The sequence below is a fragment of the Otolemur garnettii genome, unplaced genomic scaffold (assembly GCF_000181295.1).
Source record: "Otolemur garnettii isolate 467f Iridium unplaced genomic scaffold, OtoGar3 scaffold00153, whole genome shotgun sequence".
Classification (NCBI taxonomy): domain Eukaryota; kingdom Metazoa; phylum Chordata; class Mammalia; order Primates; family Galagidae; genus Otolemur; species Otolemur garnettii.
Genome location: NW_003852548.1, coordinates 1077544 through 1093722, shown reverse-complemented (window position 1 = coordinate 1093722; position 16179 = coordinate 1077544). Strand labels below are relative to the sequence as shown.

At 50.0% G+C, this 16179-nt stretch overlaps 2 protein-coding genes across 8 annotated transcripts in view; both read right to left on the bottom strand.

The window, feature by feature from the left end:
* CDK16 (cyclin dependent kinase 16) overlaps nt 1-4852 on the bottom strand; it is a 14503-nt gene extending 9651 nt beyond the window's left edge. For 2 of the 4 annotated variants that reach the window (XM_023519052.1, XM_012811296.1), the window contains exon 1: nt 3880-4296. The gene's annotated coding sequence lies outside the window, so the exon portion shown is untranslated. The other 2 variants (XM_012811297.1, XM_023519053.1) reach the window with 2 other exon arrangements.
* Nucleotides 4853-9235: 4383 nt separating this feature from the next.
* Nucleotides 9236-16179, bottom strand: part of UBA1 (ubiquitin like modifier activating enzyme 1) — a 25566-nt gene continuing 18622 nt past the window's right edge. For all 4 annotated transcript variants that reach the window (XM_023519050.1, XM_012811291.2, XM_003799618.2 and 1 more), the window contains exons 17-26: nt 15607-15671; nt 15174-15369; nt 14398-14472; nt 14098-14287; nt 12651-12739; nt 12294-12386; nt 11983-12174; nt 9928-10029; nt 9716-9816; nt 9236-9565 (exon numbers count right to left, since the gene is read on the bottom strand). In XM_023519050.1, the coding sequence (XP_023374818.1) occupies nt 9430-9565; nt 9716-9816; nt 9928-10029; nt 11983-12174; nt 12294-12386; nt 12651-12739; nt 14098-14287; nt 14398-14472; nt 15174-15369; nt 15607-15671 (1239 nt within the window). In that variant the 3' untranslated portion in view covers nt 9236-9429. The remainder of the gene's footprint in view (nt 9566-9715; nt 9817-9927; nt 10030-11982; nt 12175-12293; nt 12387-12650; nt 12740-14097; nt 14288-14397; nt 14473-15173; nt 15370-15606; nt 15672-16179) is intronic.

Genomic DNA, 16179 nt, shown 5'->3' with positions numbered 1-16179 from the left:
TGGCTGTGGCTCACTTTACTCCATTGGCCCATTACCTGGGGTCTCACCTTCCCCTTGATCACCTTTGGGCCACTGCTAAAAGGTCATTTTTTTTTTTTGAGACAGAGTCTCACTATGTCACCCTCTGTAAAGTGCTGTAGCATCACAGCTCACAGCAACCTCAAACTCTTGGGCTTAAGCAATTCTCTTTCCTTTCAAAGGCCAACTTTTTCATGAGTAACCCTATTTAAAACTCAACCATCCTGAGCTCTATCACCTTGGCAATTATCCCCCAGCACTTATCACCTCCTCAGAAATGATACTATCTAATTATTTGTTTCTTTATTCTTTACTATTTGTCTCCTCACTGCCACAACTAGATCAGCCAGGTAGATTTCTGTTTAGTTCACAGCTATATTTTAAGGACCTGGAATAGTAACACAGAGTAGATGCTCAAAAAGTGCTTACGGCAGAAAATGAGAAAATTAGGGGACTGAGGGACTAGGACCAACCCCTCCTGATGTGGTGAATCCCTACTACTCATGAACAACCCCAAACGAGGTGGCCCAGGGAAGCTGGCACCAATAGGAAGATGACTTAGATGGGCTGCAGAAGGGAAGGAAATAACTAAAAGGCTTAGGCCAGCCTTCTTCTGCTTCCTCCTGGGCCTCAGGCCAGCAAGGAGGGGTAAAGACCTGGCCCAGGACCATCTGGACTCACAGCAGGGCCTAAGATGGCCTGGGGCCCAAGGGAAGTAGTGCTAGATAGGAGCCTGAGGATGAGGCTGGGATTGGATTTGAGGAGAGAAATGGGTCATCTGTTACCTTGAAATCAGGTGCTTAACCCAGCAGTTACCACCCCTGGCTCCTGCCTGGCTAAACTCACTGCCCCCACAAGGGATAGAGGGCCCAACCTAGCAGGAAGACCTCAGAGGATAAGATCCATCTACAGAGAACCCAGGATAACAAGAAAAAATACTGACCTAGGAGGCCGAACGCTAGACCTAAGGCTGAGGAAGGTAAAGCATGATAAGTTCCCAAAGATTACCTTGTGTCCCCATATGGCATAGATTCATAGTTGCTTTGCACGTTGTGACATGGAATAGGGGTAGTGACTGGGAAGTTCTGTAAGTAGAGCCAAATGTGAGATGGACAGGGAGTGGAAGGAGCTGTGGGTCCATGACCTCTAACTAGAAACTCCAAGGTTGGTAACATGTTCCAGAATTCTTGGAACATGGGGATTTAGGAAGATGGGCTATAAAAACATATCATGGGCTTGGACCTGTAGCTCAGCGGCTAGGGCGCCAGCCACATACACTGGCCTAGGCCTGCCAAACAACAGTGACAACTACAACCAAAAAAATAGCCAGGCATGGTGGCGGTCACCTGTAGTCCCAGCTACTTGGGAGGCTGAGGCAAGAGAATCGCTTAAGCCCAGGAATTGGAGGTTGCTGTGACGCCAAGGCACTCTACCAGTGGCGACAAGGTGAGACTGTCTCAAAATAAAATAAAATAAAATAAAATGAAAATGTATCATGAGGGTAAGGGGTAGGGCAGCCAGGCTCCTGTGAACAGAGACAGTTGAACATTTATATGAAAGACTTTTAAATATTATAATTTCAGTTGTTTGAGCTTTTCATTTTTATTTTTGCAGTTTTTGGCTAGGGCCAGAGCTCTATTCCTTGAACCACAGGCTTTTTAGATTTCAGAGTAAGTGAGGAAGGGAGGAACTGGACATACCATTTCACCTCAAAAAGGGTACACGTCCTTCCTGATCTCTGATGACACACACCCATCCTTCAACTACTCTCATACTCAAGTATACTTGCCACTTCATACCACACCAACCACTAAGAACTCACACTCTACTGCTCCCATAAACACACACCTCCTCATTCTGTCCTGATCACCACTGGCACACACTAGACCCTTAAGGCGGCTTCACTACATCTTAACCCCTATTAGTACCCATGATTTCCTCATTTATCTCCCCATCAGCATTCAAAGCTGTGAAATATCGCCTGAATCCTGTTAGCATACACTTAGTCCTCTTTAGGTAACTCTTGCCACCATTCTTGGGACCGTCCTTGGCCTAGCTACCAGTTAGCTTCTCCATAGCACTGACTACTCCCCCACATTAACATACTGTTCCACCTCTATGATTCTGACCCCTATTAACATGCACTTGGGGTACTCTACAGCTGCCCCACATTAGCACTCACTTAGACCTTCACACTGCCCTGAATCCCATTAACCCAAAGTGAACCTTGCAGATAAGATCCTTGACCAGTTTTGCCCATTCAGGCCACCTCATTGCAAGAGCCATCATTAACATCCATTCCCTTTCTTCTACTACCCTTTCCCCTCCATCAACACAAGCTGGACCTTCACTCTACCCTGACCTCTATTAGCATATACTGGACCTCACAGTCCTGCCTCCCACAAGCACACCCTGAACCCTTGCTCAGCCCACACACCCACACACTTTTATAATGTCCTGACACACATTAATGCATGCAGGTCTTCAGTCAGCCCTGGCTCCTATTAGCCCACACTTCAGCCCTCCATGGCTCTAATCCATGTTAGTACACCTGGATCACATATTTCTGTCCTCTGCTTCTCTTTGTTTCAACCCATCCACAGCTGTAATCCCTGTTGGTTCACACTTGGATCCCTTCCATATCCCTGATCCCCCTTATTGCACACTAGATCCCTTCCATAGCTTTCCCCATTAGCACTCCCCAGGAAACTCATGAACACAGTCTTCAAAATGTTCTGATGCTCATTAGCATATCCCAGGTATCACACTGCTCTGATTTTCCCCTCAATGGCACACATTTATATGCCCCTATGGTTCTAAACCTACATTAGCAGCATCTAGAACTTTATATATTATCCTGCCCCCTTTCTAGGATGTCCTGGAATCTTACATTCCCTGTGTTCACAGACATACTCCACTTTGACACTTTGTGCACTTAACCTCTTAACAGGGCTAAGGCCCTTCCCTCACTACCACCCCTTGCCCACTCCTCACAATTCTGATATCAGCGCAGGCTCAGGTCTACCACCATCCTGCCCCCATTATACAACCTCAGATCTCTCCACCACTCTGACCCCATTAGCATATACTGGGCCTCACATGACCCAGACCTTTATTACCACATGCACACTTCTGCAGTCATGACGCCCATTAGCACAGACACAGCACTGGAAACCTTCAAGTACCTGCCCTCCAGAAGCACACCCTGTACTTCACACACCGCAGCCCCTCACGGACAAACACACATAGCATTAACACCATCCCGATCGTCATCACCACATAGGAGGCCTCACGGCCCTGATCCTATTAGCGCACATTCTGGTACCTCTACTACCCTATCCCCTATTAATATACATTGGGTTTGTCTACAGCCATAACCCCTATTAGCGTGTCTTGGAACTTCTCCGACACTCTACTCCCTATTATACGCACTCAGGTGCCTCGCCTGCCCTGTGCTCCCCCTTCCATTAGCACACACTGGGCCCTAAACCTTACACAGCCTCTTACACAGCCATAAGGCTTATCACCACATGCTCCAACCCCTGTACAGCTCAGACCCCCTTTAGCAAACCAGGAATGTTTCTCACTGTACCACCCACTTCCACACTCTTTGGTCCTTCGATCAACCTGCTCCCCATTAGCACCCCTAACACTTCCCATCCCCGGCTTCCAGGACGGACCCAGGGCGGGGCCAAGGTCAGGGAGGCCCCAAATGACCCCCGCTCCGATGCACTCTGGGAAACTCGCCGGGGGAGGGGGCACCTGCGAACCAGGTTGCACAGACCCCCGGGTACCGTGAGGGGTTGGGGTTCCTTCTGTAAGAGGGCTAGCCCCCTCCCCACAACTCGGGAACGCGCTCACCGGCGGGGGCGCGCGAGCAGCCTCAGAGCCGCGGGGCCGGCGCGGCGGCGCCTGGGGCGGCGGCCCGGGCTGAGGCCGCGCGACCTCCTTCTCCTCCTGTTCGCCGCAGGCGCCCGTCCCAGTAGTCTTCGGCCATGGCTGCTGGGCCCGGGCCGCCGCCGGCTGAGGAGGCGGCGGCGGCGGCGGTGGCTGAGGCGGAGGCGGCGTCCCGCTCAGCCGGCCATGAGCTTGGCCGCTGCGGGCGATGCCCCCGGGCTCGTTGGCGCCGGCTCGAATCCGAGTGCTCACGGCGGCTCGCGGCTCAAAGCCGGCTGCTTGCGGAGACTTCGGGGATCTCAACGCCGAATAGCCGACAGCCCAACCGCCGCGCGCGCCGCGCTCCGCGCATGCGCACGCACGCGCTGGAAGGAGTGAAGTAGGGAAGGAGGGGACTCACCTCGGACTGGCTGTACCAAAAGACCCGTCCGCAGCGGGCGGGGGCGCGTCCATTGCGCGCCCACAAGGGAATGTGGCGGCGGCCCTGAAACGGCGCCAGGAGGAAGTGTAGAGGCTGTTTAATACTCGGTTCCGATCTTGCTAGAAGTTTGCTAGTGCTGCGGTGTACGGCAGCCGTAACCAGTCGTTCTGGTCACCACTCGCTTCCCCTATTCGGTCTTACTTGGTACATCCCCATGGTGGCAAACGGGACTTTTTTGCAAGAAGGAAAAAGACAAATGAGGCAGTCAGCTCTAGTCTCTTGAGGTGCCTTGGAAGACAGGAATTTTAAAGGTTCGCGAGAAGATGACTTTTCTAGGGGAGGCAGCCTGGATAATCATTGGCTTTTACCATATTAGATAGGTCGGTGTAACCCCGCCCAACCGACCCCCTCCACCGCTAGCTCTTTCCCACTGTGCTCGCGTGCAGCCCCGCCCTCTTAGGTTGCCACCCGGCCAATCGGATTTGCTCCCTGTTGTGAGGCAACGCAAGAATGAAGGGCGTGACAAAGTTGAAGAGGCGTGATTTTGCTCTCCCTGCCCTCGCCCGGTTTTCATTGGTTTTTATTGGGGGGGCGCCTCCTTTTTGTTCTGAGCTTGTATTTCACTATAGGCCGAATATTCTGCAAGGTGATTGGTCAAAAGAGTTTTCAATCGGGTTTTGTCCGGCTTTTAAAGCCCCTTTTTCCTAAAGCGGGCCTCTTGGGGGTGGAGCTTAGGCTGAGACGACCGGGAAGAAAGGCGGACCTTTAGAAGGGCGGGTTTTGTTACTGCGCATGCTTGGAACTTTGGATGGGCAGAGCATTTTTCTGCCTCACGCTAGTATTTCCGAATTCACCCTGAATTGGGTTTTCCTGCCACCTCTTACTGCCGCTTCTTGCTGGCTACAGCCCTTGGCTCCCTCGATCTGTGGCTGTTTTTTTTGAGACAGACTCATTATGTCGCCCTCGGTAGAGTGCTGTGGCATCACAGCTTCTCCAACTCTTGGGCTTAAGTGATTCTCTTGCCTCAGCCTACCAAGTGGTTGGGACTACAGGCGCCCGCCACAGCGTCAAGCTGGCAGGGGCTGGGTTTGAACCTGCCAGCCTCGGTGCATGTGGTCGGCGCCGTAACCACTGTACTACTGGCGCTGAGCTTGGCTTCCTTTTTTTTTTTGAGACAGAGTCTCAAGCTGTCACCCTGGGTAGAGTGCCATAGTGTCATAGCTCACAGCAACCTCCAACTCGGGCTCAAGCGATCTTCTTGCCTCAATTTTTCTATTTTTAGTAGAGACGGGGGTCTCGCTTTTGCTCAGGCTGGTCTCGAACTTGTGAGCTCCAGCAATCCACCGGCCTCAGCTTCCCAGAGGGCTAAGATTACAGGCGCTCAACTGGCTTTTTTTCTTTTTTTTTAATCTGGCTCTTATTGTGTGCCAAGCCACCAAGTAGACCTTATCCTTCACTTCTCTCTTCCTGGTAAACTCCTACACTATTCCCAAATCCTGCTCAAATGGCTGCAGCCTTCGGCAGACATTCTGGAACCCCAGTTCAAAGATGGCCTCCCCATCTCTTCTGGGTTTCCCTTTATGGCGACCCTGGTCACACCGGTTACGATTTTCAGTAAGATTTTATTAGCGAGGATTTTTTGGGCCATGATGGAAGTGTAAATACTTGACAAAGACAAATTTTTTTTTTTTTTTTGAGACAAGAGTCTCAAGCCGTCACCCTGGGTAGAGTGCCCTGGCGTCGTAGCTCACAGCAACCTGCAACTCGGTCTCAAGCGATCCTCTTGCCTGTTTTTCTATTTTTTGTAGAGATGGGGTCTCGCTTTTGATCTGGCTGGTCTCAGACTCATGAGCTCAAGCAACCCACCCTCCTTGGCCTCCCAGAGTGGTAGGATTACAGGTGTGAGCCAGTGCACCCAGCCCTGACAAAGGCAAGTCTTTACTGCAGCCTAGAAGATTGTGTCTGCCATAGCTGAGCGTTGTGATGGGTGCCTACAGTCCCAGCTACTTAGGAGGCTGAGGCAAGGGAATCGCTTGAACCGAAGAGTTAGAGGTTGCTGTGAGCTATGATGCCACCGCTCTCTACCGAGGGCGACAAAGTGAGACTGTCTCAAAAAAAGAAAAAAAAAAGACTGTGTCTGTCACTTAACTGACCTCATCTCTTACCCTTTCTCTCACTTTAGCCATACTAGCTTCCTTTGTAGCTAGCTGTTCCTAAATAAGGTAGGCCCAGTCCGGCCTCAGGGACTTTGCACTTGCTGTTTCCAGGAGGACAGAGATCTTTGTTTTGTCCACTGTTTTGTCTCAATGTCTAGAAAGTGCCTGGCACACAGCACTCAACAAATGTTTGTTGAATGCCTAAATGGTAGGTAAATAGTTCCAGGCAGTGACAAAAGGAGGAACCCTTGTTCCACTCTGTCCTTTGTGCCCTCTAGGTACAGGGGGCTCAGTGCAGTGACCCAACCCCTGCCTCCTGAGCCCTGGCCTCCCATGAGCCTCTGGCTGATGTAATGGTAGACAAACATGGTATTTATGTTTGGGGTGACTAAGATGCAACCAAGATTCATAGGTGACCCGAAGCTGGTTTTGATGGAGAAGGGTGTCAGGTACAAATAAGGTATCAAGGGGATACAGGAGCTTTGGTGGTGAAGAAGTTATGTGGAGAGTCAGAAGCCATAATTAAGGAAGTATACCAGTGAAGGAGCTGAGATAGTAGAGAAAGGTGGTAGAACAAAATTTGTGTGCAAGCCTCAACAGCTGTAATGGTGGGGACAGTGGACAGAGGTGTGAGATGTCTGGGGTACTCTGGAGCAATAATAATGGGAAAGTTCCTTTGATGGGGAAACTTCTCCACTTGACCTTGACAGCTAGCATCAAGGTAAATAAATACCAGATGTATGAATTTCTGTTCCCAGTGTCCTGGTGGCAAAGAAGGAACTACAGCAGGCTGGGCACAATGGCTCACTCCTATAATCCTAGCACTCTAGGAGGCCAAGGAGGGTGGATTGCTTGAGCTCAGGAGTTCAAGTCCAACCTAAGCAAGATCGAGACCCCATCTCTACTAAAAATAGAAAAAACTAGCCCATGTCGTGGCAGGTGCCTATGTCTCAGCTACTCTGGAGGCTGAAGCAAGAGGATCACTTGAGCCCAAGGGTTTGGTCTCCAGTAAGCTATGATGCCACAGCACTCTACCCAGGGTGATGAGAGATAGAAACTATGGAAAGATTAAATCACCCAGAGCAGGCCAAGAACAAATGGTCATGGGCAGCACCCATAGCTCAATGGGTAGGGCATTAGCCACATACACCCAGGCTGGTGGGTTCGAACCCAGCCCAGGCCAGCTAAACAACTGAAACAAAAAAAAGAATAGTTGGGCATTGTAGCGGGTGCCTGTAATCCCAGCTACTTGGGAGGCTGAGACAAGGGGATCACTTGAACCCAAGTTTGAGGTTGCTGTGAGCTGTGATGACACTGCACTCTACCAAGGGTGACTTAGACTGTTTAAAAAAAATGGTCATGAGAGGGAGGTGCGCAAAGCCTAGAGCCTAGAAGTGCCCTATGAAGCAGTAAATGTGGCACAGGCAATGAGGGGCATGGGGTCAGGTTCAGAGACAGGTTGAGCTATTCCCCTCAGATATGAGTGGAGAAATGATCTTGTTTCTTTTTTTCTTGAGACAGAGGCTCAAGCCGTCGCCCTGGGTAGAGTGCTATAGTGTCACAGCTCACAGCAACCTCCAACTCCTGGGTTCAAGCGATTCTCCTGCCTCCACCTCCCAAGTAGCTGGGACTACAGGCACCCGCCACAAAGCCCGATTATTTTTTGGTTGCAGCCATCATTGTTGTTTGATGGGCCTAGGCTGGATTTGAACCCACCAGCTTAGGTGTATATGGCTGGCACCAGATCTGCTTGAGCCACAGATCTTTTTTCTAAGTAGGATAGAAAAATATTGTCTGGTTAGGTGAGGGGCAGAGGTATGAATGCAAATCTTGGGCTCCAGAAGCCAGTATTAATGGAGGAAGGCACAGATGTACAAGTGACCAGGCAGACTGGTGTTTGCCTTGAGTACTAAAACCAAAGCCCAAATATCTATCTATATTTGATAGATATAACCTTAGCACCCTGGATAGGGCACAACACCTCTGCAGTCCTGGTGAGGTTCATGGTGAGCCTCCTGCTTTTTGCTCTTTGCAGTGAACAATTCCCTCAGCTCCTAAAGCCAGCTCTCCTCTCCAAGAGGCCTTAGGACCTTCAAGGGGAGTAAAGGCAGACGTGGGGCTAAGGGGGCAGGGTGAAGCAAGAAGGGGCTTTTCTTTTTTTTTCATTTTTTTTCCTTTATTAAATCATAACTGTGTACATTGATGCATTTAAAGAAGGGGCTTTTCTTATACAGATGTTCTCAGCCAAGTATTTCCATAAAAGCTGCAAAGTATGCGTAAAGGCACTGGCATTCCTCAGGCCAGCAGAGATGTTCAAGCTCCCCTGCAGCAGGTTAGTTGAACCAAGAGCATTAATAGGTATGGTGCTGGGAACTATGATTGTATAGGCCCATCCAAAGTCTGAGTGGTTTGAGCCAGCTGGGAAGAGATCTGCCCCAAGGACATAAAACATTCTGACCAAACTCTGGCAGCCTGGTCACCAGAACTTTCCTCTTTACAAAGGAGGAGTCAGGACATGGAAAAGAGAAGAGGTGAACCCAGCTCAAATAATAAAGTCAAACATAAACCAAGGTACCTGCTCTCTATGGCCTCACATGTGCCTCCATCTCTTTGGAAACAGAGGACAGGAGAGGTGGCAACTCCCACATTTCTCTGTCTGGGAAACTGGCAGCTGGGGTAGGGGTGAGCCCTTTGGGTTACCATCTAAACCAGACAGCTCCAGGAAGCCCCAGGCCACATCAGGGTTTATAATTCTTTATTAGGATTCAGGTTCCAAACAAGGTAAAAAGCAGCGGCTGGATGGGTTCAGGTAGGGGGATGACAAGGGAACACCAAGCTTGGCTAGCTGGGCCACTGCCTGCAACCAAACAGGAGCCTTGGATTGGAAGGGGTCTGGAGAGGGATGGACTGGGGCCAGCCTAGAGGAGCAGATGGGGGTCAGCGGATGGTATATCGTACATAGGGAACCTCAACATCCTCGCCGGTCTCGTCGTTGCAGCACAGCTCAAGCACCAGCGCCCGCACATGGCGGCCCAGCTTTCGCTTCGACACACGGCTTACAATTTCTGTCATCCTAGGAGTAGGGGGTAGAGTGCAGGGTTAGGAAGGCAGAAAGCAAGAGAGGAAGAACAGGTAGGAGAGGGCAGAGGAAGTGAAGGACAGTAAACAAGAGTGAGACAGCTAGAAGTGGAGGCTCCCTGAGCCTGCCCACTGGTCAACTCACGGTTGATCCAACCGTTCCTTAAGCTTGGCGGCTGGCATGAAGAAAGAATAGAGCATGGATACGCCCTGGGACAGCATAGTGATCTCTAATTTGTGCTCTGTCTGGAAAGGGAGGTTGGGGGAGACAGCAGTGTCATGAGGGTGGGCAGGCCAGCAAATTAGCTGGACACCTTGCCCCCCAGATGTAGTAAAAGAGTAAGGAAGAAACCTTACCTTAAAGTAGTCAAGGAACTGTTTCAGGGTCATCTCTTCACCATTAGGCTGTAGTCCCTGTACCTCAAAGCGATCCCACAATGTCCACTCCTGGTTATAGTACTGTGCAACAAGAAGAGACTAGGGCAGAGGCTACCCCAGAGGGTCCAGCCCCCGTCTGTCTCCATTCCCCCTCCACACATGCAGACATGCTAAGTCAGATCACAAACCTCTTTTGTTCAAAACCCTCTTTGACTCTGAGCAAACACTGAAACCTTTATGACAACTGACAAAGCCCTACACCACTGGAATCCTATTTTCTTCTCATCTTCTACTCTAATCTCACTTAGTCCTGCCCACTTTTTATTCCTCAAACACGCCTGGTACACCCCAAACCCTACCTCAGTACCCTTGCAAGGACTGGTCTCTCTACCTGGAATGTATCCCCACCCACCACCAAGCCTGTATCACTTGCTCCCTCACCTCCCAAGTCTGAACTCAAATAACATCTTTCAGCAAGGCCTTTTGAGACTATTCCACATTTAAAAACCCAAACCCAGCTCGGCGCCTGTGGCTCAAGTGGCTAACGCGCCAGCCATATACACCTTAAGTGGCAGGTTCAAATCCAGCCTGGGCCCACCAAACAACCACGGCTGCAACCAAAAAAATAGCTGGGTGTTGAGGCGGGCGCCTGTGGTCCCAGCTACTTGGGAGGCTAAGGCAGGAGACTCGCTTGAGCCCAGGAGTTGGAGGTTGCTGTAAGTTGTGATGTCATGGCATTCTACCCAGGGGGACAGCTTGAGGCTCTGTCTCAAAAAAAAAAAACAAAAAACAAAAACCCCAAACCCACGAAGTACAGTGGCACATGCCTGTAGTACTCTGGGAAGCTGAGATGGGTGGACTGCCTTAGCTCATGGGTTCAAGACCAGCCTGAGTCAGAGGGAGACCTCATCTCTAAAAATAGCTAGGCAGTGTGGCGGGCACCTGTAGTTCCCACTACTAGGCAGGCTGAGGCAAGATAAACTCTTAAGCCCAAGAGTTTCAGGTTGCCATGAGCTGTGATGCCACAGCACTCACTCACTGAGGGCAACAAAGTGAGGCTCTGTCTCAAAAAAAAAAAAATTCAGCTCAGCACCCGTAGCTCAGAGGCTAGGGCACCAGCCACATACACCAGAGCTGGCAGTTTCAAATCCAACCCCAGCCGCCCAAACAATAATGCCAACTACAACCAAAAAGTAGCCAGGTGTTGTATGTAGCGGGCGCTTGTGGTCCCAGCTACTTGGGAGGCTGAGGCAAGAGAATCACTTAAGCCCAAGAGTTGGAGGTTGCTGTGAGCTGTGATGTCACAGCACTCTACCGAGGGCCATATAGTGAACTCTGTCTAAAAAAAAATAAACCAAACCCATCCCCTCACACCCTCTCTGGTAATTTTCAAGCCTTCCTTATCCTTTTTTGGTTCCAAAATCATTTAACATGTCATTTATATAATCTATTTGATAGATATAACCTTAGCACCTAGAAAAGAACATACCTATAGCACATAGTAAGTGCTAAACATTTGAGGGAATTAATGACTAAAACAAGTAAAGCACTTAGCATGGCAAGCATTCCAAAAAAATAAAATAGTCATCCATTTAAAATCTGCACATAGGCTCAGCGCCTGTGGCTCAAGCGGCTAAGGCGCCAGCCACATACACCTAAGGTGGTGGGTTTGAATCCAGCCTGGGCCACCAAATAACAATGACGGCTGCAACCAAAAAATAGCCGGGCATTGTGGTGTGTGCCTGTAGTCCCAGCTACTTGGGAGGCTGAGGCAGGAGACTCCCTTGAGCCCAGGAGTGGAGGTTGCTGTGAGCTGTGATGCCACAGCACTCTACCCAGGGGGACAGCTTGAGGCTGTCTCCAAAAAAAAAAAAAAATTTATGGGCACTCTTATAAATGAACAAAGGGTGCACAAAAACAGTTAAGTACAAATAGACTGAAACCCTCACCTGGTGACAGGGTATGATGTAAACTTGAACCATCTCTGCAGAGATGCACCCACTCATAAACCTCCCTCCCGATGTAGGTCCTCACCTGGTGACGTGGTGCAGCAAGGGGTTCAGAGAAACCGAAGAAGGGCAGGGCCAAGTTGAGGAAACCATTCTTGTAGGAGTCAAGCTGTCGGTGCCCCTGCACTACCTTGTACAGCTCCAGACACACAAGGCCAACCACAGCTGCTGTGGTTGTGGCAATGGCTGGGATGATCTTCCCTGCAATCAGCTTACTCTATGAGATAGGAAAGGACCAAGGAAGTTTAAGTTGCAAGAGTTTTAAGGGCTACACAGGAGCCTGAATGGAACTCAAACCTGGAAGGAGACAGAATGTCAGATCTAGATTCCCCTTACCTTGTGCCGGTCTGCAGGGGGAATATCATAGTTTTCAGCCCGGAGGTTAGATGCAGCCACAATAAAATCCATATGGAAGTTGCTATCATCATCCTGTTATAAGTGACAAGAGGAACAAATGAGGAAGAAATTTCCTGGCCTCTAGGGACACAAGTACCCACCACTCCAATTATCTGCTGGACTTTCCCAGATGACAAAGGGATGGTTGGGAGCATCTATTCATTCAGAGCCACGTGGCAGGCCCTTGATCTGATCCCCACAAAGACCTGGAGCTGGGTCCTGATCCCCAGAGACCTATTCTCTCAGCCTGTGTTCAGCTCAACAACCTGCCCTGCCTAAGGCCCTCCCCCCAAGCACCTTCTCAAAGTCGATGGGGTACATCTTGAATCCAGGGAGCTTGTCTGGGCTAGGCAGTGTGGTTTTGAGCTCCTCTAGACGGCTGTCATCTGCATGAAGAAAGGAACACTATCAGTTCCTTGAGATCTAGGACCAGGATCGATCTTTTTTTCTTTTTTTTTTTGAGACAGAGCCTCAAGCTATCCCCCTGTGTAGAGTGCTGTAGCATCACAGCTCACAGCAACCTCCCACTCCTGGGCTCAAGTGAGTCTCCTGCCTCAGCCTCCCAAGTAGCTGGGACCACAGGTGCCGGCCGCAACGCCTGGCTATTTTTTGGTTGCAACCGTCATTGTTTGGTGGGCCTGGGTTGGATTTGAACCCGCCACCTTAGGTGTAGGTAGCTGGGGCCTTAGCCACTTGAGCCACAGGCGCCGAGCCTAGGGCCAGGATCTTAAGTGGAAACAGGAGCCCAGGGCGGAGCAAAAGGTATTCATGCAGAAAAAAGATTTAGGAAGGAGAGACATCCTGGGAGAGAAGAGGTGCAAGGGCAAAAGGTAGAATAGGAGAACAGAGTACAAACCTGAAAAAAACACAGAAAGAGGTGAAGCTATCAAGAGAAATCTCTCTAGAGACACTGAAGAACAACAGAAATAAAGATGGTAGGAGAAAGTGGAAATGGAGATCAAGATGGGAGAAGTACAGATCCTTGAGGAAAATGGTGTACAGGGAGATGGGGAGACAATGGAGGAGGATACAGGGGACAGAGGGGAAGTTGGGGGAAAGCATACAGATGTGGATATAGAGGAAAGATATGGAAGGAAAAATGGAAAAGATATGCAAAGGGGAGAGTGGAGGTATATATGAAAGGTGAGACAGGTGGAAGGAGAAAGATGGAAGAAATATATGGTGATGATGGGAGACAGAGACATGGAAGGGGAGATGGGAGATAAACGGAAGTGAAAGGAGAATTACATAGCTACAGATACATTACAGGCACAGACAGGGAGGGGAGGTACATATATATAGATCAAGGGATCACCAAACTGTAGCCCAAAATTATGGAGGGTAAAGATGCATATAGAGAAGCATGGGAGTAGCTGTACGAATGGAGAGATGAAGGCAGATTTGGAAGGAGATGAACTGGTAGAGAGATCATACCACCTAGAAGAACAGATCAGGAAGCGGCAGAAGAAAGAACAAAACCAAGGCAAATACACATAGAGCAAGAGAAACAAACAGCTCATTCTCCTGAGGACCAAAGAGTGGAAAAGGAGGGAGGGAGGGAGGGAGATAATTTGCCCCCAACCGACCCTCTTCATGTCACAAAGAAAGGGAAGCTCAAAGAAGGTCTGGGTAAGCCTCATGCCTGGAGTCACAGAGTCAGGGGTAAAGGACTGGTGGGAAGCCTGGACTAGGCCAGGGACAAGTAGGGGTGGTGACGTCTGGCCAAATGGCCAAACACCCTCACCAACAGAAGCATTGGCGCTCTGTAGCTCCTGGTCAGAAACATGGATCTTGACACCGGACTTGGGGGTGAACTCAGGGACCTGCACAGACTGCAGGAGTGTGGCAACAGCAGCTCGGTCCTGAGAGCCTGTCAGTCCGTAGGTCTGGGCAAACAGGTTGGCAGCAGCCATCACATAGTCCAGATGCAGGGGCTAGGAGGAGGCAGGGCAGGGAAGGGTGAGCATTATCAGCCCTCATGTGGGAAACTGCCACCTCCTTGCCACCCACTTGCCCTCCACCTGACCCCAGGGAGGAGACTTACGTTGTTGACATCAAAAATGAGAGGGTGTGGACATCGTTTGGGCCCAGACCAAAATGGGGCTCCCGAACTTGTAAGCTAAGGGATGGAGAGATTTTTGAGGAATGGGACCTGAGAGTGAAGACCTCTCTGACAATCCTGACTCCTCACCTTGGCCCCAGATGTGCCCCTACTCACTATCCCTGGCTGGCACTTGAAGGGGGCTCATCGCAAAAGACCTGGATTGTAGGTCCTATAGATGGAAGGTACAAAGCCAGGCTGAATCAGATATCTGGCTGAGAAAATAAATACCAACTCCTGGGCACTCATTTTGTGCTAACCAGCCATTTAATAAACTCTCATGGATCACTAGGCACTGCACTAACTTAATACATACCAATTCATCCTCAGAAAACCCTGCATGAGGTGGATTACTATTATTTCTGCTTCACAGATGAGGAAAGAGGAACAGAGACAAGTTATGTGACTTGCTTGAGTTCAGACAGGGCTAGGATTTAAACCCATACTGACTCCTGTGCTCTTAATTCCCCAGTTTCTTCCCTATAATCCCTACAGCTCTGACTGGGAATCAGGTATAACTGAGCCCATACTACAGGTAAAGGAAACCAAGTCTCTTGCTCAAACAGGGAGTAGGGAATTATTCTTTTGAGATTCCCCATGCATCAGAGTACCTACCACAGCTGGACTAATAGGTGGGAGGAGCCACATCCAGAGCCCACAGCAGGCTCCTATTTCAGGGAAATGCCTTCTGCCAAATGGACCCAGCAAATGGGTATTACCTGGTCAGGAGGGAAGTTGTGCAGCAGCTGCCGGATGTTGTTAGAGTATTGGGTGTGCCAGTGGTGGCAGGCCCAAGTCACACAGTCAGCCCAGGTCTGTGGTCGTTGTAGCACTAGGCTACGCTGCACAGCCTCTAGCACCTCCAATGGCTGGGTACCTGCCAGCCGCAATGTCCGTTCCACAAACTTGAGGTCTCTATCAAGAATTGGAGTGTGTAAAGGAAGAGGATTACACATTAGGCCCAGGAGTCGGCTCTGGGGCAATCCTAATTTCTCTACGGAAAGCTGACCCCCAATAAGAAGAAGTCTGAGCATTCCATAGTTCATCTGAAACACATGCCTGGTGCTACGTGCTACTATGGTAAGGAAAGCAAATAGGCTGCCCTGGTTGGTGGACAGGGGATAGGACGAGAGGGACATCTGAGTTACTCACGTGAGGTACTGGTTGACATTTTCCGCTGGCTGCTTGAAGAGGCCTTCAAACTCATCCCGAGCCCACTGCAGACAGAACAAACAGATTATACGGGTTGATAGTTGACAAAATGGGATTCTGCAAATATCAGAAAGACCATCAGTGAATAAAGTAGGACATGCACAGCTGCTCTAGGAGAGAGCAAGTCCCTCCACCCCCAGCCACTATTCCCCAACCTTCTCCACTCCTGCACCCCTACACCTCAATTGAAAAACCAATAAACTTGGCTTGGCGCTTGTAGCTCAGGCGGCTAAGACGTAAGCCACAGACACCAGAGCTGGCAGGTTTGAATTCAGCCTGGGCCCGCCAAACAACAATGACAACTACAATCAAAATATAGCCGAGCATTTTGGTGGGTGCCTGTAGTCCCAGCTACTTGGGAGGCTGAGGCAGGAGAATCGCTTAAGCCCAGGAGTTAGAGGTTGCTGTGAGCGTGATGCCATGGCATTCTACCCAGGGCCACAGCTTGAGGCTCTCTTTTTTTGTGTGTGTGCAGTTTGGCTGGGGCTGGCTTTAAACCTGCCACCCTCAGTG